Raw genomic sequence first — 26,252 nt, forward strand, 5'->3', positions numbered from 1 at the left:
ATCGAAACACTTTCATTTTTATGGGCAATCAGTTTAACAGGCCTTTGTTACACAGCAATCTGCTGTCATACTTCCCATTAGGCACCAAACATCCAATAAAAATATCAAACTACCAATCAGTCAATGCTACTACTTCCAATCGTTAAAATAATGATTAACTTAAAATATTCTGTATTACAAGGGATGACACCTTTTGACATTTCTTCTTGTATAATTGTATGTAGGCATTACAAATATGTGTAGGAGGATTCCAAGTATACAGATAGTTTATTAAAACAATCTATTAAATCACATAACAGTTTTTCTCTATGACAACTGCCTCATCCACAGCAGCATTAAGTACATCTTAAACAAGACTTAAACATGTGTTAAACAAGAAATATGGGTAATGGTTTTAGATACCTTCATTTTGGTAGCACAAAGCTCAAAAGCTAAGACAAATCCCTTTTGATTATCATCTGTAAGCAAAGCTTCACAAAAGATTTTCAGCTATTTCCTAACTACTGTACCAACCCTATCACCTCTGTCACTCTTTAAACTAGAGCTATGGGGTTTTTCATTTGCTTGCTTAGTGTAAATAAAATAAAACCTTGAGAGATTGTTCAGTTGCATACGAGGAACTAAACTGCTCTTAAATGGTACCAGCCTTGAATTCTCACAAGGCATAGTGCAGTAGGTCATGTGTGGGATCACAAGAATCAAGTTTCTCTGTCTCTCCCAGTAAAACCTTCTCAAAAAACTTCCTTTATATCTCCTGTTGTGTTCTTTTTTGAAAAAGCCTCTTTGACAGATCTCTCTGAAAGAACAGATGTCAAGCCTATGTTCCTATATACACACCAAGTCTCTCTATTATTCAATCTAAACTACTGACCAAATTTAAAATATGAACAAGCCTATAAAAAATTTGGATTTTTTTTGATTGCTGAAAAAGTATTGAGTTTAGTTGCTATAACAGGCAAAACTGATCAATCACTATGTCAGATATGCAAACCATCATTTTATATTTCTGTATTATGGGATTAATGGAAGTCTCCATACCATAGAAAAGCCTGTTGGACAATGCACTGATAACATGTCATTTCTGTTACCTATAATCAGTATTAATCTTACCTAGATAAACCAGAGAAGTCAGCTTCTTCCTCTTCACATCTCTCATCTAGCTCTTTCAAAGCAAGAGTGACATCCTCTTCACAGACAGATTCAGAATAGCTTTCAGGAGCTGCTGCCTCTACCAGTTCTGGGGTCTCTTCCAACTCCAGAGCCTCGTGACAGCCCAGACAGTCTTGCTGCTCATGCAGTAGGTACGACCCAGTGCCTTCACTGGCAGTGCTAACCTGTTCATCCCTTACTGCTGAACTGCCTTCCTGTGAATCACACAGCCTTTGATTAGTATTACTGTCAGGGCCTGTGCAGTCTTATCAGCTTTTATAATGGTAAAGTAACAGTTAGAAAAGATTATTTACAAATATTTACTTTAACTATTCAGGTCTTTGGATCACTCACACAGTTTTATTTGGGCAAAGACAGGCAGCCTATTTGTAATGTTCATAACTTCTGGTAAACATTAATGTCCTTGAATGTGACTTACTTAGAGCAAATACAATTTTTCAAATACATTTAATTAAATCTGTTAGAGAATACTGATAGAAAAATATGCAAACAGCCTCAAACTCAGTGAGATCAAACAAACCCAAGACTTTCATATTTTACTTTTCTAGGTAAGGATCAAAATGACTGCCTCATGCTTGCCTTTGGAGTCTAGAGCAAGTACCAGAATATTTCTTGTCTTTTCCACTCTCCATTTTAACAAATTTCTAAAACATAACTACTTAGCAACAGTGTAATAGATAAACAGTGGAAAAGGGACATTCCACTGTTTTTATTATTTTGCCATTACTGCTAATATGGGCATCTTCAAGGGTTTTACTCTGAATCTCTAAATGTAGGCTTTTATTAACAGGCAATTATAGAGAGAGGACAATTAAACTTAGGTAGGTAATATTAGAATGACCCTTTCTCCCTTCCTCCATTAGCGTTATTATATTCATTAACATCACTATATTGAACACATGAATTAAGATTCAGTTAATTTATGATGAATTAATTTGAAACCTTTATATTGGATTTCTCTGTGGAATTAAAGTAACATTTGCTATTTCCTAAAGGCACAAATTATCACATATTTTCATTCCTAGTATGCTGGTCTTCCTCTACTGGCATATCCAAAACTGGTCAAGGAACCTTTGTACAGCCTCTAAGCATACACATAGACAATTCAGCTTTAAACAGAACCACGTAATTTTCTTTCACATTGATCCTTACCAAATCTCACTTTGACTATGGTATTCCTCAATGTGACACTGCTGCCATTTGACACAGCCAGTGACTTCACTTCTTATGCCTCTTTTGTTAAAGTAAACTCTGTTTTTTTTTTTCACAGAAGAGTAATTTTGTCCTACTGAGCAGCTGAGGTACGTGGGAATGCAGGACACTTTTACAAAACCTCAACAAAATAATTTGGATTGAACCAGTGGTCCATTTCTGTTATAGACGTTAACATAGGATACAGAGTTGCACTGATCATGATTGGTAAATGTACATATGAGAGATACACTTTTAAAAAATATTCTTATTATTAGTTAATAAATTTACTGCCAAGTTTAAGTCTTCACAGTGCCATGACTCCTGATTTCTTTTTCAGTGTCTCATTAGACATTACTACCAGTATGAATATTCCTCAAGTATCTTAAAAAGTGATTTATACAGTTATATGGTTACCAATGCCACAGAACCTTAGGAAAATTACTTCTAGTAAACCACTCCCTCACAAATCTAATGTGCAAATGAGCAAAACAGAGAATCATTTTAGTCAGAAACTTTCATATACATAAGCTTGTAAAACTTATTTTTGAACAAAATTATTCTTCTCAGACAGACAGTAAATTCTTAACTGGAATGTGAAATATCTTTTTTGCGTTTTCTGGGAATCAGTCAAATACATTTAAGTAAACTATTAATTTAAATACAGCATCCCCATGAGACAAACAAGGAACTCAACTCATCTAACCAGCACACTCTTGTTTATGAATAATGGCTTCAATTTTTCCTATATTGTCTTAGATAAACTTTGATACATACTTATTTATATTAAAAACGTTTTGAAAACTGACAGTTGGCATACGATGAAATGCTTGTGCTGAAAGAGTTTTATATATAAAGTACAGGAGCACAGGAAAAAACAATTGCCCTATGCTATAAGTATTCAGAACAAAATCAGTTTTATTGGCTTCATAAATATTTTGAGATGAGCCAACAGTGTGCACATTTTCAAGCTCATTCTGGTAAGAAGTGTAAAGCCAGCTCACTTTGTGAGGAACAAAATCCAACCAGATGTCTTGTAGAGTAATAACTTTGAGTGTTTGAACTGTGCTTGAAATCTATGTATTTCTTCAAATCTCATATTCTAACAAGGACAAAATAAACCTGAAACACATCATATCTAGTAAATGCATTTGTATGCACTTGCAGTATTTTTTTATATATACAGCAATTTGTTCTGAACACTGCCTAGTCATGGAATTATTTTACAGCCCAGTTTAAAGGTTTCCAATATTTTAAAATTATAATGGTGCTTTTCTGTGTGAATATTTTCATCTGTATTATAAGTGGTATAATGATTGTATAAAGGGAACTGTAGAAGAACAATGAATTCTAAGGGGAGTCTCAGAAAGAACTATGAAAATGTAAAAATTAGTTACAGCTGAGCATGTACCACATGCCAACAATGGAAAAGATAAAAGTTTAACTGTGGTGAATTTCATTCTACAAAATTCCAGCTTACATACTGATCCTTGCTTCTGAAATATTAACATAAAACATCTATCCTGTGTGCAAAAAATTCACCCAGATTAAGAGTTCTTCCTCCAACAAAATTCTATTGGATGAAAAAAGCGTGTTGTAAATGAGCACAAGTGTGACAACCATTCATTTGACAATCTAAGCACAGGTGTTCTGCAACAGCTGAGACAATTTATCAACACCAGTGTCATCAAATACTTTTTCTAAAAAGCACATAGATAATCATAATATGAAAATATGAAATATAGGGGAAAGCACCTTATGAGCGTCACAACATTACACCTTTAAAGGGTGAGGATTTTATCACAGGAAATCAGCCACTCTACCTTTATTGTACTCTTTTGTTCTTACAGCTTTCCTCATTAAATATTAGCTATGTCTGTGGTCTGCCTGTTAGTAAGAGCAATTTTTCTAGCAGCAAACAGGTAAACTAGAGCCTTTAGAAACTTGAACTAGCCCAGTCACTTGAACTGGTCAGCAGCTTGTTTAAACCAGGTTGGCTGAAGACTCATTCTGAAGTGTCAACAGTGCACTCACTGGTTAGTCAAATACACATAGAATGGCTTAATTTTCTGGAATACTCAATAAAAGTGCATATAAACTTAAAGACGGGATTAGCTAACATTATGCAAATAAAGATAAGACTGCCAGTAGCATAAATAATTTCAAATCTAAGAGATAAAAAGTTCACCTAAACTGAGCTTGGAAAAAAATTGTAGATGAGAGTTTGTTTTAAATTAGGGGTGTCTTTTTAAATTTTACATTATTCAAACATTTGAAAACACAATAAACTGAAGTACTCACAGATTTGCAGGCAGCCATTAGCTTGAAATCTGTCTCAGTCCACATGGGTCTTTCCAAAAAAGTATACCACTAGCATCTGTAGTCCTTTCTAAGGGATTATTTAATGGAACCAACTGCTAACACAGCTGGCCTGAGGTTTTATTCCCATATAGCACCAATCACAACCCAAAGAAAGCAAAAAACAAAAAGGGGGGGACAGGGGGAGGGAAATAAAAAAGTATTTGAAAGAAAATGTCGCTCAAGAAGGATTTCAACCATATCAAGTAACAGCATTTTGAATATTAGCCTGTTTCATTCTGCACCATGAAATGATCATGATCAGCCCTCCAAGAATATTTTTAACCTGCGGTAAAGTTCCCTCAGTCCATACAAGTTGTCTCCATGCTGAAGGAACATTTTGTAAGAACATGCCAACAGGTTAGAAATATTAAAAGCAAATCAACTAATCAGTGTAACAGATGAAAATTCAGTTGAAAAGAAAGCCAAACTTGCTACTACAACTAGAAGGAGCCCAAATCAGCCATGCACCAGCCCACATTTCTCCCCACCTCAGGCAGCTGGTTGCTAGAGTTATCTAGAGAAGAAGCCTCCAAACTTGGGGTCTCAGTTCTGATTTGAAGCACCTCTTCTGTTCCCACACTGCTAGTGGAATCTTGAGACTGAAGTGATAAACCAGCATGATCTGACACTGTTTCATCTATGGCAGAATCACTGATTAACTAAGACAGAAAAGAAAGAAACAAAATTCTTTAAAGGAAACACAAACTGCAGGTAAAGAATGCATTAGTTTTGAAATAGCCTGTTTCAGTATTGTCAGCTATTTGAATTTATTCATACATTATGAATTTCACAGCTTTACACTAGAACTATTATGAGCATCATATGCATTTCTGCAACATTTCACTTTGAAAAGAAGTTTTTCCTTTAAGGAAAATTATTTTCTTTCTTGTTTTAGGAGTTCTTTTTGTTAGATTGAAACCAATGAAAAGTGAAGCATTATGTTGGGAGCAACATTAATAAAAGCTTTGCCTAAAGTCTGAAAAGCAACATACACATCGAGCTGCTCCCTATCAAGTCAACTTTTTCTTAATTACATTTATGTAATGCAGAGAGACTTCTGAGTGACCAGCATTCTTGACTTTGCTAAGTTATATGTACACAGGCTTCAAAATCCATAATTAAATTAGCCATTTCTGTGCTTAAACACAACTTAGACCCTACCTATGACCACTTAATACTCTTGATCTTGTTTAGCAATTTGGGGTGGTTTTTTAATCTAGAAATCCACAAAGATACACACTTCCTATATAATAGATGCAATTTTGTGTTTATATTTAAAAATATAGTAAGTATAAAGACACTAAAAATTAATATTTTAATAAAAATATAAATCTAAAATTATAAATTATTAATTATATACCCAATGTGGTAAAGTAACTGTTTTCCTTCACTGATGCTGTTATGAAAAAGAAGCTTAGCCACATTAACTTAGTTCCTTACTATGTCACTTAGGCTGAAAGTGTGAGCCATTTTCTTAGTTTGCTGAGTGTTCATACTAAAGTAGAAGTGTGCAGCTTCTCACGCTCGTTAATGTAAACAGAAGATCGTGTTTTGTAAATATTGCCCTTGTTTTGAATTCCTTCTACAAGAGAAGGGGAGGTTGAATGACAGCCTCCTTGACCAATGTGGGTAAGAGGTGGGAATGCCCACTCTCCAATTCATAGTCACCTTGCCAGAAGTATATAAGAAGAAAGAATAAACAAGGCAGGGTTCTTCTGCCCTGCTGCTCTGAGCAACCCAGAACTCCAGCTCCGAGTGTGTCTTTCTAGCTAGGCTCACAGCGATACCACACTTATCCACTAAATGTGCTAGGGAAAGCTTAAGTTCTCACATTTCTTCCACAGAAAAATAACCAGTTAACCTACCATCTGTGAATGAGACAGTATCTGACTTGCAGTCAGTGCTGCTTCTTCTTCTGAAGACTCATCAGTATCCTCCTGGTTGGTCAAGTTCAAGCTGGGTGTGCTACCAGAGTACTGACACTCCTGAAGGGATGGCGTGTCTCCTTTGTCAATGCTGTCAAGAGAGCGCCTGCGAACGCCCCAGTTGAAGTTGTCCATGCTTTCACCCTGTAACAAAAAAGTTTGCACACATGTGGTAAGTATGAATTTGAACATAATTAAGTTAATACACAAATGAGACAGAGAAAACACAAGTACTGAATGTGTCATGAACAGAGTTTCAATCAGCCCTTTAGTTTTATTAAAATTTTAAGTACCTTGTTAAATGCTTGTAAATAAAATATATGGCAAAGGAAGTAGAAATCTTGTGAATATCTTCTTGGAAAATAACTCAATATGTAATCTAGAACTATATCAGTATTGATTTTATAATCTGACTAGAAAGTACAAACACATCACAGACAACAACAGATGAACAAGCCAGGGCACCAGGCTGCAACTTACCTGCAGCTCCTGGTTAGCAAAAAGGAAAACACATAGAATTAGAAAGAACGAGGACAAACACTTAAAGATACTCTAGAACCAGGGAAAAATGTTTTATTACATAGGATTTGCCAACAGTAAAAGACTGATTCAAGCTCTGGAAAAAAGCTTTAGTCAAAAAGCTAGTATTTAAAATAATGTCTCTTTCTAATGAGATTAAAAAAAAACGAACAAACTGACGACAAAACACTAAAATCAGCATGCTCATGATACATTTTCTCTAGCGTAACATGTAAAGCAACTGTTCCAACAAACATTGATGAAGTTGTTTAACTAACAAACAGGAATCTATACTGACCACATCCAACTGACAAAACACTACCAACAATAATTATATACAGGGTGTAGAAAACAGGATGTTGTCACTGACTGTTTTACTAGCTACTTTGTGTCAGTTCTATCAAGTGTACCCTGAATACTGGATCCATTCTCTTTGTGCATTTTCAAGCTGAGATATTTGGGTTTCAAATATCCATCATACTAAATGACATCCATATCTTAAAAACACTGTTATTTTAATTCACAAGTACAATAACGATCTTTGATTTCCTCAAGCACTTCATCAACCTTCAACAATTCAGCTAAGTGATACGGGAAACCTTGTGAAGTTCACTTCACTGGTCTACAGTGACTGAAACACCACATCTAGCTCCAAACACAGCTCCAAAACTGCCTTAACAGAGTACCTCTTGTGGTGGCTTAAGAAATCACCATGACTCATTAAATATGCAAACTAAACATTTTGTAATTTCTTTTTCTCTTAATTATTTCTTTTCCTCAAAAAACAATGAAAAGTTATGGCAAAGCAAAGTAATTTCAGGTACAACAAAGTACTACTACTGTAGGCTGAAGCACTGAAGTTTAATCTGGGTATTACTCAGATGTTAATGTAAAAGCCCCAGTTCATACTGTTGACATTTAATTATTAGCAATGAAGAACATTCTATATTTTGGTGAAAAAATAAGCCAGAGCTCTTATACCAAGTGCACAATTTATATGTAACACCTTAAATATGTACTATCTGTGGTCTTATTTTTTTTTTCTCTTGTGCAGCACTACATGTTGCATTCAAGCAAGTAATAAAAAAGAAACTGTCTCAATTATGATCTGCTATTAAAATAGCACAGAAAATGAAGTTAAAGGTTAACTTCATTTGGCAAAGTTTTCAACTTTTGCCATCCTATCTGCTAAGTCCTGTCTAGTGTTAAAATAATGTTTTAATACTACTGAGCCTCAATTCTGAACTGTTTGACTTGTATTCAATATAGGAAATGGTGTCTGAATAGTGTGTGGTTACATCTATGCAATAGACCGTAATGAGCCTGTACTTTTCCTAGAAGGTGCAAATACTGGCTGAAGTGAAGCAATACACAGGAAGCAGGAGGAAAGTGAAATAGAACTAAAGAATTAGGGGGGAAGCCCTGTAAAGAGTTCTAGCTAAAGCAAGAGAACAATCAGTGTTTAGATAGGTAGATATTCTTAGTAGCTTGCAGACTCATGACCAGCAAGGATCTCCATTATCAATAATTTGCATAGACTGTAACAAAACCACTGCAAGAAACTACAAAACATTTGACTTTTTCCTTCCCAGTTCCTTGTACAGTCATACTTTTAAGCTTCAGCAAATTCTGGTCTGAAGCCTTTTCTGAGTCTGAAACAAGTAAGAGTTGTTAACAGAATCTTTACTATTTCTCAAGACTTAGTTTTGTTTTACCTCCTCTCTCTCTTTTTGACAGAAAGAGAAGTAGAGGAAATATAAGAACTGCAATATACCAGATAGAATGTGAAAGTCAAAGCAAGCAGTTATAGAGAGCAAGTCAATGGTATATAATGAGATAGTGGTATCATACAGTTTGTTACTTTGAAAGCCTTCATCGAGTTCTCAAAATCCAGAAACATATCAGAAACAATGATTATGCCGTTTTCTTAATAAATTGTTCCATAATTAAGTTTTCTCCTGCATGGTACTCAGGTATTCATGCTGACATTGGCTTACACTGTCATATCACTTCACTTTCAGATGAAGTCCCTCCAAAAAACCCTCAACTCTTCCCTCCAAAACCAGCCAACAAATTGCAACAACTTAACCCTGCAAAGTTTTTGGCCCATGTTTCTCTATCTATGCTCCTTCATGTCATAAATTCTTCTGAATTGGATTAGCTAGTAGGGCTGCCAATTCCTTAGAATTGCACCAACACAACCTTATTTTTAATATGCTCTCAAATGGAAATACACAGAAGAAACCCCAAGGTCTCACCTCTGCATCTTCCAATTCAACATCTAAAAAGTCAAAGTCTTTAAAAACTCCAAATTGTTGTTCACTGGTATTGTCTTCTACAGCCACTTCCTCCTCATGAATCACTTCTTCTGTTGCTGAAATTAGACTAGTTTGTTGATCTCCAACTTCCAAGTCTTCATTAGAAGAGAACACAACCTGCAGATATAGGTAAAAACAGAAGTAAGAACTTCCAATTTCTGTAACTCCAAAAGTTAGCTAGCCTGCTTCCTGCCATTTAATGGAATTAGTGGCAGCAAGCATGACCCCTGTATTGATAACACTTTGCTTCAAGACTAGTTGGATTTTAAACTACATCTTTAAATTAGTGGTATAACTCCTTAATGTAGCTAAGAGTTACAAAGGTATAAATAGAGAGAAAAATATATCACCCAAACTTCATTTTCATAACCACAATGTCAGTCAAATTTGAGAACAAAAACATCCATCGTAATAACCATCCACACGACACAGACCATACTGTTTTCACCTACACACTTCTGTGGAAGGACTGTACACCTTTAAAAGGGATCCAATACTGGGCTACTGTGGCCTTCATAACCTTCACAAATTACAACATTCTGTTTATTTCCATGCACTGTTTTTCAATCTCTTCAGTTTCAGTTTTCAGGTATCTATTTTTATTTAATTATTTATCTTCCACTGGATTCAAGACTCTTCTCCCACCAATATTTTCCCCAGGTAAGAACTTCTATGCCACAATAAAAAATATATTCTAGATGACAACCAAGGTAGGCTATCCACTTTATTTTAAATGCTGTCAATGTCATCACCACCATCAAGTGTAGTTTGCCAGTGGGGTTCTTTATACAGAAGTAAAACCATCAACTTATTTTTACTCAACAGTTAAGACTGTTGTTCCTACAAATAACCATGTTTCAAGGTATATGATCCACTGGTTGTTTTCAGTGGATTCTATGATAATTTCAATACAGCATCAACACCCTTGCAGTCCACAGTTAATCCTAGCCCTTCTCTCAAAAGCATCTGTAATGGACTAGACAGAGATTGTCAGAACAGGGGAGACCTAGATCAATCCTCTTTTCTAGTCAACACAACCATGCCCATTGGAGTCCTTGAGGAATAACAGTAATCCATTACTTCTGATTCTTCTTTTTAATCCTTTGATTGGATTTGTAAACAGCTGAACCAAAACTAGCTTGTCCAAATCCACTGTTGATAACTACACCAACACCTAAAAATGCAATAGTATTCTGCTAGTTGAGTTCAAAAACCAAAACAAACCACCATCACCACTTACCGAAGGATTCCTGGGAAGACCAGAATCTGGACCACACAGAGAAAGCACATTCATTAACTTCTCCCTAGTCCTTCTCTGAAAAAGATACCAAAGAAAATCACATAGCACGGCAGCTGCTGAAGGTCCAGGTAAAAATATAAAACGCGTGCGTTTTCAACTAGTCATATTGCATATTGACATCCTCTAAAAAGAATCTTAAAATTTTGAACTTCTCAGTATCAGCTCTTAGTTTATGCCATATCAATTTACTGTTTTGCTAAGACATAATACAGACTTCAAATAACACTTCAATACATTTTAAAAAAATACATTCACAAACATTGTCTCTAATATATTTATAGACAATGTACCTGAGATGGCTGTGGTCTCTTCCAGCTGACAGGAACCAGTGCATTTGAGTTGGAGCCTGATGAAGTTGAAGAAGTGCTCCGGGTCACAGCAATGACTTTTGGCTTTCCATTCCTACCAGCTGCGCTGTGTTGATCACCATATTTATTACCAATAATTGGTGTCTAGCAAAGACAACAAATGCTTAAAATTCAAATCTACATTAGTAAAGACTACATATTTGACTTTAGAATTTAGTATTATATGAAATGTAGGAGGGTTTGTCTGTTTGTAAGCATTCTGTAAAGCCCATGTCTAATCCACTGAGCCTTGGTACACTGGGAAATACAAAGCTGAATACTTGTACCCAACGCAGCAAGCTGTCATTTGCCAACTTGTGTGGCTTTGAATTATGCACATTTTATGCTGACAATCCAATTATATTTTTAAACACACTTTAAAACTGTGTTTAAGTTTAAAAGATGTAAAGCTTGTCTGTAGAATCATTCTCTGACATAAACAGTTTCCACAGACCAGAAACTTCACAAACACACACACACTTCTGTAAAAACAATGATCAAAGTCAACTCTTTTGACAGCAAATGCTAATCCAGTGAACTCCATGGGAATTCATCTTTTCTCTCAATTATCCACACGCCCTGAAAATTTAGTAGTGAATGTACTTACCAATTTAAGTAATGTTCCTAAGACATCTATATCTCCAGTCATTATCTATAGTTAGCTTCAACCAGCAGAGCTCTTACCTCCAATCACTTCTCAAGTTTCTACAATTTTCAAGTCTATACATTACACTGCATGAAAAGGGCCATGCTCCCCTTTTCAGAAACAGAATGAGTACCATTGGTGGTAGGGGTGTTATTTTAACCATAGGAGGTTTTTCTCCAACTGTGTATATTGAATTTCCTACATTTTGTATCCCATCCCCTCCTCTAAATTTCCTCCTCCTTCCAAAGTCATGCCAAAAGTGCAGTACAGGGTTTTAATCCTCTGAGCCCTTGAATCTACAGCCCTTCATTTGTTGAAAGGCTGGTATGTTCAGATGCAAGCAGCAGCCAGCTGCATTGTCTGCTCTCTGACACAGCTGAGATACCCTTGAGAATAATCTCACTGACTTCTAGTAATCAGCTCTCCAGATATTCAAAAGGGGGAAAAGGCAAACAAACACCATAAAAGAATTTGAAATTTATCCTCCAGTATGACTCTCATTTACAAATATATAAAATTTCAATCTCTCCCATTCTTAAAGATTGTACTTATTTAAAAACATATAAATGTAGAAGGATAACAGAAAATAACACCTGAGTTTGTAACAGCAAGTCATAAGTCCATTGTCATCTAGACATAATAATTACCTCTGATATATCAAAATGAAAATCTAAGGTCTTCCCAGGGAGCTCCTTGGAGACATTATTAAATATTTTCGTGAAAGAGATTTCCGGAGAACCTATGTCACCTCCGTAAGACTTTGGAATATCATTAGGCACAACAAGGCTGGCTGACCGAGACACCACCAGTTTCAAAATATTAAGGGCTTCCTTCCAATATGGACTCTGAAGAGAACACACACAAATCACACAACAATCCTTTCAACCAAGACAGCAATTTTTATGTACAGTGGCATTTTGTAAGAATCCCCAACGCAAACCCTCTGAGCTGTTACACGTGGCTGAAGGGGCTAGCACAGGTGGGAAACCTTGCACCATGGTGCCAGGTCCAGCCAAGCAGGCTCAGTAGCTCCAGGTCGCTGGGCTAGCCACAACCAGACCGTGGAACATGTCCCTCCATCCCTGTAGTTACACCATGTTTTTCACCATTGTCTGAAGCATCTGCCCTTTGTGACCCAGAAGACAGAAACTGAGAGTATTTAACTATCACTTAACTACAGTAACTGATAATATTCAAACTATTTCACCTCTTGACATCTTTAATTATTTTACAGTTACAGGGAGAGTAAATGGAATTTGAAACAAGCAAAACTATTCCTTGCTTGAAATACAGGAGGAAATACAGAAGATTTTAACAAAGAAGTGAAAACATGTACAAAGTTTTTAGTATCAAACCAATGGAGTGCTTAAAACAAGCTATGGAAAAAGTACAGTGAGAATATAAGAGACTGAACCTGAGTTAGGTGGACTTTCCTTGAAAAGATGATTAAGGCAATGTAAATAGTTTAGTGGTTTGAACTACACACACTGTAGAAAGAATCAGAAGAGACATAAAATAAAAGCAGCTTTGTGCAAAGATTAAGATTTATACTCCCAGCAATGCAAGGATTCTGCCTGAAACTTAAATCTTCCAATTTTTGAAATCAACATGATGTCTGCTTTTTTTTTGTAATTAGGAGGCCACATTTGTCAAAATATTTTTTATTGCATTAAAAAAGTAAACACCCCTTTCAATTCTCTAAGTAGTATATGCTTTATGCTTCTTTGCAGATTACAAGAGTCTTCAATAATCTCCTGAACTTCTGTGCATCATATGCATAAAAAAAGGAGTTTCAAACTGGAACTATTCTGTAGCAACTTAAATTTATTTACAGCCATTGCCTTTGCAGAAGACTGAAAAAACCCCAGAGCTTAGCAGAAGCACATTTAAACAAGACATGATAATTTATGATCTTTTCTTTTGTCATTTATAGTAACATGTTTTATCAAAAATATGTTAAGACTTCTCTGGAATATTTTTTCACTAGTATCATCTTTTGATAGCTTACATGTAATTAAGATTACATTCCATGGTAGTGTGGACTTGACTTGCATAGAAAGCTCAGAGAGAGGTTAGAGGTAAAGCAAGAACCCACCAGGCCATAAAAACTACAGCTAATGCTAATCATTCCATTTTGCCTAATGCCCTCTGACAGGAGCACAATATCTAAAGTACATATCCATCAATAACAAAACATCCAGGGAACACAACTTTTCTTGGTTAATTATGATTAAGCCATTCGACTGAAATACATTCAGCAATAATGGAATTCAGAGAAAAAAGAAGAGCATGTTGTGCACTGAAGTGGTTTTATGCTCCAGGCATTTTCATAGAAATCTTTCAGTAAGATGCTAGACTTTCTTCTGTGAAATAGATTTTCAGTAAATTTGTGTTTTGAGTACAAAGGCTTAAATTACCTAGGGCAAAACATTGTGGTTCATTTTTTGAGGACTTAATTTAATAAAAAATATACTCAATTTTGTTAAGGTGCACCTTAAAGTTCCTCATGGATATATTACTGAGAGTGATTTAAATATCCATTTAACCGTAAAATTTTCTTTTTAAAATATATACACATAAATAAAACATTTGTGCAGTAAACATTTCCTTGTATTTTAATAGTAGGATCATCTTCTCATACCTACATATGATGAGTTGCCTACATCTGTAAACAGATGCACATTTATGCAGATAACTTGTTCCACCAGATGCAAATCACATTGGAAAATACAAAAGCATCTAGTCAATTACTTACATAGGGAAAAAAGCCCCTATTGAATCTAACTACAAACAACTATTTTTATATCTGAAATAAATTCCCCTCCAAATTCAAGTGTAATTTTGATATCATTTTGATAATGAGCAGACAGGCTTTTACAGTTCTTCAGAGTACCCACCTGAACATATTTACCAATAACCTTTATGATTTCCAAATTAAACTGCTTCACTGGAGCTGTGGATAGGTCAATATGACTCAGAAGACTGTAAATGATCTGCAGCAAGGACTGTTGCATACTGGATAAGCCTTTCTCTAACAGCTAAAAAAAGGATTTGAAAATATAAAATTTAATTAGAGCCTTCAATGGTAGCAAAAAGTGAAAGCAAACATTAAAATACAGCTAATTTCTACACACATTTATTTTTCCCTTCAAGAAACTTAAATGTATCACTTCCTGTTTTTTAAACTTTTGCTTTAGCACTAAAAAACAGTAATGCAACAGCAAATGGTTTTTATTCTAATTAATTCTTTCCCCTGAATTTTGACATATTTTACTTTACTGACGCATTTACACTTCTAGTAAAAGCTTACCTCTGCAAGATAAGTTATGAGGTTAAATGTGGTATCTGAGAAAGAGTCGTGCAAGTATCTACACACTACATTAATCCAGTTAGAACAGTCTCTGGAATAACTGTGTGTACTGTATAAACTCATCATATGAGCCAGATTGGCAAGAGTTGGTGACTTTTCCTCTGCACAAACCTGAAAAGCAAAACCATATTTAATTATATTAGAAATATTTTTTAAAATCCAAGCATTCATGAGTCATTATGCACTTCTCTCAGATTTCACTGCAAGATTTCACTTCCAAGATTTCACTTCAGTTATTTTTTAGTAAGTGAAATCAAACCAATCACACAAACATGACCTACAGTTTTTGTTGTATTTTGTTACTGTGGCATCCATGTTCCAAGTTTATCTACTAATCATACATTTGGTATGATCAACCAATATCCCTTGCTTGAGTAATACATGTATTTAGTGCAGCAGTAATTTCTGCACTTGCATCAGGCCCACACTCTTTGAGTCAGCCTGTGCACAGCTTAGGTTCACGTGTCACAGCCCGGGCAGCCAGAGGTGCATGACTGCATCTCCTGTGCCACACAGCTCCTTCCTCTTCCCTTTCCACATTCCTCCTTGAAGGAAAGATTCTGACAGGCAGTGCAACACCATCCTGGCTGACAGCACTTGTGTGCACCACATGCTGCTTTAACAGCCACTCCAGCTCAGAAATACTCCAAGGTGTATTTCACTGTGTACAAGTAATAGAAAGAACATAAAACCTTTTCTACTCTGGCTTCCAGTAAGAATCACTTCCTTCTCATAAGAAAATTAGGAAGCTTGCTTAAAATGTGATTAGGTTGACATTCAAAATTATAAATGGAAAAATAAGACAAGTATGAAAAAGCAATTGATATCATTAGTAATAAAAATTGTTCTTGAAATCTAAATTTTACAGAATAAGCTAAATGTGTTTTTTCATTGACAAACAAAGTCAGGGGTTGATACAAAGTCCAGCTATACAAATTAGACTGGACCACATCTTTAAAATATGACCTCTCACAATTACATGTATATTACTATTAGAATCACATAAAAGTATTACATAAGGGACCCCCCCCCCCCCCAAAAAAATACAGAAACAATGCTGGTATATATATCCTCCTGGATACTTCTCCAAGCATTATGTTACATACCTTTGCTATCCTGTCTGCTGTTTCTTTACAAAACTGAGTTGGGTTATCAAAATGTTGAATCAGATGAGGAAGTAGGCACAAGATGTTTAGGGGGAATCCTAAACACATACATAAACAGTTATAATGAGCCCTTAAGGTTTTTAATATGACTTAATTTAATGTGGAGATAGCTGATATTTAACATTCTTACAGCATGACATGTATTTTCACAGATATATAAATTATATATATACACATACTTTTACCTAAGTATGTATCTATGAACAATGTATATAAATATGTCTGTGTTAGTTATAAAAATACAGGGAAAAATAAAATCATCACTGGACGAATTAAGCAAAACTACCAAGAAACGGGATAGATTCAGTCACATTGTTTCTAAAAATGTTTGAACAGTGCTAATTGAGCTAGTTAGCACAAGATCATGAAAAAAAACCCACATAGCTCTTAAAACTCACTTAAAAACAATTGTTAAGGCACAAAGTTTACACACAATCTTGCTCGTGAGATAATCATAATCTGTAATGTATTCCCACTATGTAGCAGTGTAATATGGACAACTGCAGATAGCATTTAACAGAAGTGTTTCTTTAAGGCAAGTGTAGAATTATTACTGATTTTGACTTCATTTAATTTGATGAAAAAAAAAAATTATTGCATATTTACTAAAGATACCTGCTAACTGAGAAGGATCCACCAAGGCATGCCAGGAAATTGTGATGAGTTTACTGAGGAGATGAACTGTCATTTCTTGTGTAGAGGCTGAAGTAAATCCTTTCAGGAAAAGCTGCTGAAGGCCTGGAAAGTTATTCCATTTCAGTTTATTCTGCACCTTTTCTATCTTTTCCCGACTCTCTGATTTATCCAGAGGCATGTGAATAAGAAGCTTGTTGAGTAGCTTGAGAGCCAGAAGGTATTCATACTCATAATCTGACTCCAGCAACGACGTTGCAATCCAAAAGATGGTGGCCATCAAGTTGACAGGGTCAGTAGTGGGCTGCACATCATACATCCCTCCCTCTCTCAGGGAGGAAAGGCTTCTAGTCCTTGCCAAACTTCCACCATGATTTATCCTTCCATCCATTATATCCAGTGTGTTGCTCCGTCGCTGGTCGCCTCTCCGCTCACTGATTAAATTCAGTCTCAAGGAATTACTCCTTGTATTGCTGTAGTGTCCCAAACAACTGCCACTATTAATGGGACTTGTGCTTAGATTTATCTGTCCAGTGCTTTTCCTGTTAGCTGCATACTTGTTTCCCATTACAGAATCATGGTATGAGGTTCTAAAATACAAATCAGTATTACATATTGTTACACGCAAAATACTTCAATTACATGGAGTTTAGAAAAAGGGAAGAAAGAAAAAAGATGCTACACTAATCACATACACATGCAGTGAGTACTCTGGTTCCTAGGAGTATTATAATACATGTAAATACAGGATTTCTGTATCTATTATTAAAATATCCTTATGGCATAAGGACAAGATTGCAGCATCCTTCTATCTTTTCTACCAAATCTATTTATTACAATGCCAGAATACATAAATATTACAGTAAATCAGAGAAATTAGCTCATAACATGTAAAAGATTTTGTATAAGTGATCATCTAGCATCCCAACTTATTTAAAGATGTGATAAAAGTAAATAAATGAATGAATGAATACAATTATTATCATGTATTTGTCTGAGGTATCTGACCTAGGAAATCCAACACCTTCCCATTCTGATACTGAGAAATCAAATATATTTTTAGCAATCTCAGCAATTACAAAAACTTTGCGAGGAAGGCAAACAAGCACAGATTCTGTACATTTAGGGATTTTTTCAGTTTGATAAAGTCATCAAGGTAACCACTCAAACTGTAATGAGACACACAAATCACTCCAGACTGTTCAGTTACACTTCTTATATATGAACAACAAACCTGAGGCCTGAGACAGATCAACATTTGCAGAGCCTTTAAATTCAAGAAGTTTAAGAATTGACAATATTTCAGAACGTAGCCATAAGGAACACCTTGAACACTTTTTTTACAAAATTAAATCAAACCCGAGAGGGTAAATCAGAAAGGCAATAAGATATTCTTTTCAGGAAATCTAGATTCTTATAAGTTTTGCTTGAGGCAGAATGATAAAAACATACCAGATCAAGCAATTTTGCTATATGGATACAATTATTCTGCAAAGACGACAAGAAATTATTTCATTACATTTATAATACAGATTTTTAATAATTCAAATGTACAAAAATGCATAATGAAAATTGACTAATAAAAGAACTCACTGAGAAAGGGCAGAAAGCAGATCATAATGCTTCATGGTTTCAGCCAATGTATCAATAGCAGATTCTAAAGTCAAAAGCAGTTCTATGACGAAACCCTGGGGAAAGCCACATGATAAATTATGCAATATGCACAAGGAAGATCACAGAAAATCTACTGAGTAGTAATATAAAAATAAAAAATCAGTATCAGTAACTAAATTATTTCATGCTTCAATTAGAACACAACCCTCATGAGACAGCTCAAGCTAGCAGCATAGCTTCAAGACAAGGAAAAATTTCAATTTATTTATAAGCATTTACTGAATTAATTCTCTTTTGCATTGTTTTTAAGGACGGATTGAAGGATCAAGTCATTCAAACTCATTTTGCAGCATTAAAAGATTAGATACACTCTTAAGATGTACAATGACACTAAGTTGAATGATTGTTAACATTTTATCAGGTAACGTTCTTAAAAGAAAACCTAAATAATTTCTTATATGGCTGATCTCAGTATTCTCTAACAATGAGGGAGGTGGTGTCTACAGGAAACAGACATATCAAACTCTCTGAAAAGCCTATTGCTCTAGAAGAGAATGTGCACAACTTTTCCTCAGTTAATTAGGTGAAATTCAGGAAGTGTCACAGTTAAAACTGTTTTGATATTTGAAACACTTAAAAATACAAAGCAACTGTATGAAACAATGCTTTTAAATTTTCCTGTCATTGACCTAATAATGCACACACATCATTTAGGCAGACTTAGCTTTCTAATAAAGGAGGGACAAAATTCCAAATACCTGAGCTTCTTCTCCTGCATCTCCAACAGTTTCTACTAGTCTGGAGAGAACATCAGAAAGTGTAGATGGAGTGAGAGGCTGCTTCAGAGCCCTGAAAATCTGAAAGGACCTCCCAGCATAATGGCGAGAGGAGCACGAAAGCGCAGTTTGCAAAGCAACTTCACTGAGGCGATGTTCCAATTGATATCCTCCTACTAAAGCAAATAAATAGTCAAGCAACACTGCTTTATAAAAAAACAGATCCACTTGAATTTACTGAAGAGTAAATTGTCAAAGTCATTCCTAAATTTAAAATATTCTCACATCCTCTACATTTCTTTCAAGAGGTATTACTCTCAAAAATCTTTACAAGAATATAAACATGTATTCCAAATACTTAATGCTAGAGTGACTTGCAGACAATAAAACATTTATGATTTGAATATTAAGTGTTCACAAGAATCTAATGAGATGTTTTGTCTCACTCCTAAAAGATTATATTTAAATCTGTCATAACAGAAACAGGAACTGAAGTGTGCAATACACAAGAAAACTCTATTACTACCTAGAGTGATTTTATAGATAACCTATGCATTTCCATGCATTAAAAAGTGCATTGTTTAGTTTGCAGTCTTGCACATTCAATCATGTATTGTCTGTTTTCTAACATACCTGAGCTAGACTGTTTAAATATAGATACCACATGCTTTAAAAACACAGTTAACTGTTCAGCACTCTTTATATTAGGGTTCTTGGCTGAAACATCTTCATGATTCCAAAGTGGGCCTCTTTTCCTGAAAAAGATAAAAATAGAGTAAAGAGAGTATAAAACATAGCCTTTGTCCTTAATATTATTTCAATGAAATTTCAACCTTAAGGTTAATTGCAAAAGAATATACTATACATCACATAAAAGAAACCATCTAGAAGGCACGAATTGGAAAGAATTTTGACAACTGACCAATATACAAGTAGTTAAGACAAAGTGAAAAGCAATGTATCAGTTCCCATTTAAATAACTGGGTAAAAAGATGGAAGAGATGTTCTCTGGTATAGTTATAGTATAATAGTTCTCTAAGAAAGAACCAGTACAACTGGTACCACCATTATGCACTTCCTAACTTCCTTTCTTCCCAATTCCTTTCCATCAGTACACCACACTAATTTAGGTTAAGGTAAAGCAAACTTATCAAAAGTGTGGAGAAACAGGCAGGATTTCAGATTTACATCATCTTGAAAGCTTAATATAAACTATCATACAAACTGCACAAATGTAGATGATATTACCGATGTAATTGCAACAAATTCCTCAATTTTGAATAGTCAGCTCTCTACTACTAGGTAATCCCAAAACTGCACACAAATATTGCAGCTCCTTAATCACCTCTATGTATTCCTGCCCTAATTCAGAATAAAACATAGAAAAATACTTCTAAACAGTCAGGACTTGAAAGGTCAAAATTCTCTGAAAGTATTGGAAAGTTAGAGCTTTTCATACATGTATCGTGTAAAGACACTTACTGGTGATAAAACAGAGACAGAATTAGACAACATGATGCTAAATATTAAGAGGTTTGCCATATCTCCACAAAATACATGTCTTGACAAAAACAAAAACTGAAATCTTACCTTGAGGTAATAAATTCTATAAGAGTTTTCACTTTTTCATCTTGCTCTACTGAAATGTCAACCTCATTGAGGATTGTGGTGTGCAGTTGAGAAATGGCAGCACTTGTATTTCCTAAACTGATGCTAGAAGAGGTAGAACTTGAACTAAGCCCTGAGTCTGTCATTGGGGAGGGCTGGTAATCGGGTATAAAATCATGAACACCTGCTGAAATTGAAACAAGATGATTACACACCTTTAAATGACAGTTAATATTAAATATACAACAAGAAAAAATAGCCCTCTAAAAAGATCAAAAACTTAGTAACTGTAATGAGAATACTTAAAAGAGAATAAATACATGGATGCAATAATTTCAATGAAATCAACAAGTCTCATATACGCAAATTCTTCACATGACTTATATGAACTTTAATTGAGAACTGCTAGACCCCTTTTTAAAACTCCTGTATTATCCTTGATTTTGAACGAATAGTATGAGAGCTCATCAGCTTCTGAGGCATCTCAACTTAATTTAAAAAATTATATAGACTATTTCCTACTAATGAGCAGATAATTTTTTTTCTTAAAACCCAGTCATAGTGTAACTGACAGTATTTGAAATTGGTGAACACTAAGTATTAGTGTTATTATAATATAATTATAATTAGTATTATAATAATATATATTATTATATATCTAGTGAATGGACTCAAAGCAGAGCCCCTGTGGCTGTACAAAGTTTCTCTCAAGTTAGCTTAATCTTGCAGCCAGATTTTTGTCTACCATATAAAGAGTCACGAGCAACAAAATACAACTGCAGTGACTCCTCACATTGCGCTTCTATCCATCTATGAAGGCCTGAGAGAATGTAAACTACCAAGGAAAACTGGCAGGGCCTTTGACTGTAACACCTGTAAATAAATAAACATAAGACTCACTGACCAACCACAAATTTTCACTATAGAACCACAGTTTGGACTGGGGTATTTGAGCTTAGCTAGCTCAAACAAAATTTAAAAATGGCTTGTCCAACCTTGTGCTAGGCATGCATACCTGTAAACAAAACACCTTATCCTAATCTCCAGCTGGAAATGTTTGATGCTGACCCTATTCTAGTTTCTATCAGACATCTTTTGTTTTATTGTGTCATGTTTAGAGAGTTTTATCCAAGCCCTTAAAGATTAGGAATGTAATGGTTTGTATTTGGCACTGTGTAGATGCACCATTAAAGTTCGGCTGAACAAATTCATATGAAATGATCCTTCCACTGTACACAGTGGAATTTAATTCCTCATTGCTACAAAAAACCAAATTCACAAATCAGACGACTACTTTTGCTAAGTAATAAAACCATTGCTGATGTGAACAAAAGAGAACAAACAATTGTATGGCAATATGCTGCCAACTACTGAAATAACATGAAATAGTACATTTAAAAAACCTCAGCTATTTAAATAGAAACTACAATGGTCTCACCACCAGAATATCACCTTCATAAAGAGATACACAGAAATATAAAGTGTACTGTCTAATTACAATACTGTAAAGTTAAGGTGAATATTAAAAGGTAGTATCTCAAAAAATATTCTGATGGCCAATAAAGAATGCAATCACAGCTGACAACACCTGGAAATTTTAACTTGCTATAAACAAGTAAGAGATGTATGTATCTTCTAGTTTGTTTTTTTTTTCCCAAAGGCATCATGAAAACTGCAGTATTGAAGTCCCAAAACTTGGAGCTCCCTCTTTGATTTCCACTACTATTCATCATTCAACTGTGCTCCCTAATTTGATGACTGAGCACGAAGTGCTAATGAGAACTCTATTTATTTTGACTTCATTAAAATCCAAAGAAATACATTTTGATGCCAAGGCCTCTGGAAAATATTACAAACAACAGAAATCTTGATAACACCTGTAAGAAGAGAGAACTTCCCATTTAAACAACTTGTCATTTTAACAACCTGCATCAAAAGCATACCTGTGAAAGTGTAATCTAAATGGGTAGTTTGCTTGACAGTGAGCACCCTGGACTCATTGAACTCTCTGTTTCTGAGGAGGACAGAAGCAACAGACTGGACATTACTGCCAGAGCCCATCACTATCAGTAGATGCAAAAGTAGTCGTTTACAATGCTCATAGACCTCAGGGTGACCGTGGTCAAAACCTAACACAAAAGGAAAACAGCAAGGATTTATGATATTCCAAGGGCATGCTGAATTACATTCTTTTAAAAATAGCAGTATTCAGATTGGTCTCTTATACTTTACCAAATAATAGATACAGAATTTGCTAAACAATATTTTTTCAGTGTTTCAGTAGAGAAACAACAGCATACAGTTTAACAAACTGTATGTTGATCAGACTAGAATATATCTGATAATCCCATGCAAGGTTAAAGTACAAAGTAAGAAGAATTTTAAGTAAGAACTTAATTTGTGCTCTGTATGAAAATTATTACACTTTGAAATAGAAAGAAAAAAATTGAATTTTACTGTCTTCTACAAGAAGTAAAAGTGACTCCAAAAGTGCCTTAAAACAACTCCAAAAAATCTTAATTATACTAACTAAACTGAAAGACATTTAATGGAATTTTTAAAAATACTGTAAATATCAAATTAATGGGATTTCAATACAATGGCAAAAATTAACTTAAACATCAAAAATAAAAGGTGAATAACCCTCAGGTTACTGTAAGTATTTCTGTAAGAAGTTACTTACCTATAAAAATTGCATGAAGCAAAAGATGCAAGTATCCTCCCCATTCCACCTTTACACTGTGGTCAACTATCAAATCAGTCAAAAGAATCACTGCTATATTGCATCTAAAACAAAAAAAATAGTATGCTAGAAGAATGTAACAAATTTCATGAAGAGCTGCAAAGAGCTTCATATGCATCTAACTTGTATTCTTCAGTCTATAAACATTCACAAAGCTGTGTTATAAGGGAAAAGATGAATGCTCATAATAAAAATAGAAACACTTTAATCCTCCAGATTAAAAGGTTGAGTAATCTTAAATTGCTAGACCTGTCAGTAAACCCACAGAAAACAAACATATTATCAGCTGCCCTTTAATCTGCTATCTTCAAATTACTGTGTTTGTGCAACTCTAATGAAAACAAAAGGAACTGCCATTGGCATTGCCAGAACAGCTACCTGTGAAGTGACATGCCCGGAGGAGACGTTTCAGGCAAGTAATCCACCAGTGGGGACCAGCAACCTCCAGAAGGTGGGAAAGGCAGAGGCTCCCCTTGATTGTGCTCCATCACCTTCAGCCGCCAGTTGGAATAGAGAGGCATTGAATCACCTAACACAACAGAAAATCAAACCAGAAATATATTTAGAATGCATATTTCTGTATGTTACAGTCTTCTGAAGAAAGAAGAATTTCTAAATTCTTGAGAAGCTGAGATCTGGAGACGGGAAGGAGAGCCAGCTGTAAACAGTAGTAGTTGGACACAGACTTTTAAAAGAAAAAAAGTGGTTATTTCTTGTAGTATAAGGATGATTCTATGGAAGTTACATAACAGAGTAAGATGTTTTTGAACAGGTTCATAAAAACTATGATAAAAGGCAAAGTGATGCGATGTAATTCCCCTGAATTTCAAACCTTATGCCAGATAGGGAGTTAATTAAGGCAGGGTCCTAAGATTTAACTGAACTCATCTTGAAGAGCATTTCATTATAAGCTAAGGAAGTATTCCTCAAGAGCACCTCTTGATAGGTCTCAGAGCAAAACCCCACCAGGGCTATGTGCCAGATAGTGCTGGCTTGATCCATGAGTAACTTGGAAATTGCCACTTTTACAACAGCATAGCCCAATCCCACTGGTTGATAAAAGTTACTGCTCAGAAAATCAGTAAATTTGTCAAGAAAGCACAGAAAGACATTTAGATGTTTTTATTAAGCTTCAAAAGTGCAAGAAGAACATCAACTGTTTGGTATGAGAGTATACTGTGTCAACACACCCAAAATACTTCTCTGATTTAAAAGTTTTTTTGGATTTCAGAACTAATAGCCAAGACTAGAAACAAGGAAACTGCCTCAACAGTTCAATGTTTCAGTGATTCTACCAGCTCTGTTTGGAAGTATAGCTGCAGAAGTTTCAGATGTTCACACAGGTATCAGCTCATTCTCACCTTCTACCCTGGAAGTGACAAACTTCTTAGTGATGGAACATGTGAAATATCATCTAGTTTCGATACTCAATGTTGCTATCACAAGCAGCAAACAAATCTGAAGCTGACTGCACCTGTGATTCTGGATAATGCCTATCCATGCAGTAATAAACACTCTGGCTGACCAGAAGGCAGCCACTAACCTGTTACTGACCCGAAGTTTAGCAGATGGTGCATTAGTATGTCCAGCCCTTAGGACAATCTCTGTAGAGGGCATTAGGTTTCATCTCCTCGACAGAGGCATTAAGAACCACATATTCACTCTAAACCTCACACTGTGCAAAGAATCAGTCATTGAGGAGTGCATCAGAAAATCCTCATGGACTCTTGTTGCTTCAATACAGCATGGACAGGATAGATTCCATATTCAGATCTAAAGCTCAAAATGCAGAAGTTTACCTCCTGTTGTTCAGTCACACAAGAAAATTAAGGAAAAGGCAGTGTTGTACCATGTGCTGTAATATACCCAAGTGACTTAACTGGTAATAAAATGGTCAATAAAAAATTGAGTGAAACCTAAGTCTGTGGGACCATTAGCATGACTGAAATATATCTGACTATCCTATGCAGGGTGAAGTACAAAGTAATTTAAATTACTAACAACCTGTTAGCTGAAAGAAGAATTTCAGTCAAACAATTCCTCTGATTGAGCACACAGAACCCACTAATGTAACACCTCATTTAATGTCTGACCACTGTCCTCATTTTTGCCTGATGACATGACCTGTTTGGCTTTCCCCAGCATTGCCATGGTGATTTGTATCTTAGTCATTGGTACAAAAGTAGCCATAGTTAATAAGTCTATGTAAAGGGAATCTTTCCAAAAGGATAATGGAGTTTCAGGAGAAATTTTTACCTCTTTCCATACCTCTGCATCTCAGAAAAACAAAACATAGATCACGAAAAATAACCCAAAACACGTTTTCAAAACAATATCAGAAATTACATGTACATGAAGAGAACTTTTTTCCCTGCTATATTTCCTTTGCTATGGCTTCAAAAAAGTTTAGTATCCTTTTTTAAATAAGCCAAGGAATGCCATCCTTTAAAAGAACAATTACTTGTAGTTTTCTTTAAAAAAACCCCCTTCTTTTCCACCACCTTTTTTTAAAATCTTATCTTCATCCTGCTTATCTCTGTTTCTTGTACCTAACTGTCAAAGGAA

The 26,252-nt window shown here is 35.1% G+C and overlaps 1 protein-coding gene across 15 annotated transcripts in view; it reads right to left on the bottom strand.

Moving 5' to 3' along the window:
* The window catches only part of FRYL (FRY like transcription coactivator), a 186,651-nt gene that overhangs the window by 17,761 nt on the left and 142,638 nt on the right, over window positions 1-26,252 (bottom strand). For 6 of the 15 annotated variants that reach the window (XM_063401905.1, XM_063401906.1, XM_063401896.1 and 3 more), the window contains 18 exons: window positions 24,066-24,216; window positions 23,628-23,731; window positions 22,888-23,073; window positions 20,927-21,131; window positions 19,970-20,091; window positions 19,319-19,512; window positions 18,540-18,634; window positions 16,929-17,536; window positions 16,254-16,351; window positions 15,088-15,258; window positions 14,675-14,815; window positions 12,425-12,622; window positions 11,075-11,236; window positions 10,725-10,799; window positions 9,425-9,601; window positions 6,588-6,791; window positions 5,211-5,381; window positions 1,111-1,364 (listed from right to left, as the gene is read on the bottom strand). In XM_063401905.1, coding sequence (XP_063257975.1) covers window positions 1,111-1,364; window positions 5,211-5,381; window positions 6,588-6,791; window positions 9,425-9,601; window positions 10,725-10,799; window positions 11,075-11,236; window positions 12,425-12,622; window positions 14,675-14,815; window positions 15,088-15,258; window positions 16,254-16,351; window positions 16,929-17,536; window positions 18,540-18,634; window positions 19,319-19,512; window positions 19,970-20,091; window positions 20,927-21,131; window positions 22,888-23,073; window positions 23,628-23,731; window positions 24,066-24,216 — 3,316 coding nt within the window. Of the gene's footprint in view, window positions 1-1,110; window positions 1,365-4,662; window positions 4,793-5,210; window positions 5,382-6,587; window positions 6,792-9,424; window positions 9,602-10,724; window positions 10,800-11,074; window positions 11,237-12,424; window positions 12,623-14,674; window positions 14,816-15,087; window positions 15,259-16,253; window positions 16,352-16,928; window positions 17,537-18,539; window positions 18,635-19,318; window positions 19,513-19,969; window positions 20,092-20,926; window positions 21,132-22,887; window positions 23,074-23,627; window positions 23,732-24,065; window positions 24,217-26,252 lie in introns of those variants that run through there. The other 9 variants (XM_063401897.1, XM_063401902.1, XM_063401903.1 and 6 more) reach the window with 5 other exon arrangements.

Source organism: Prinia subflava, chromosome 7, assembly GCF_021018805.1.
Source record: "Prinia subflava isolate CZ2003 ecotype Zambia chromosome 7, Cam_Psub_1.2, whole genome shotgun sequence".
Taxonomy (NCBI): domain Eukaryota; kingdom Metazoa; phylum Chordata; class Aves; order Passeriformes; family Cisticolidae; genus Prinia; species Prinia subflava.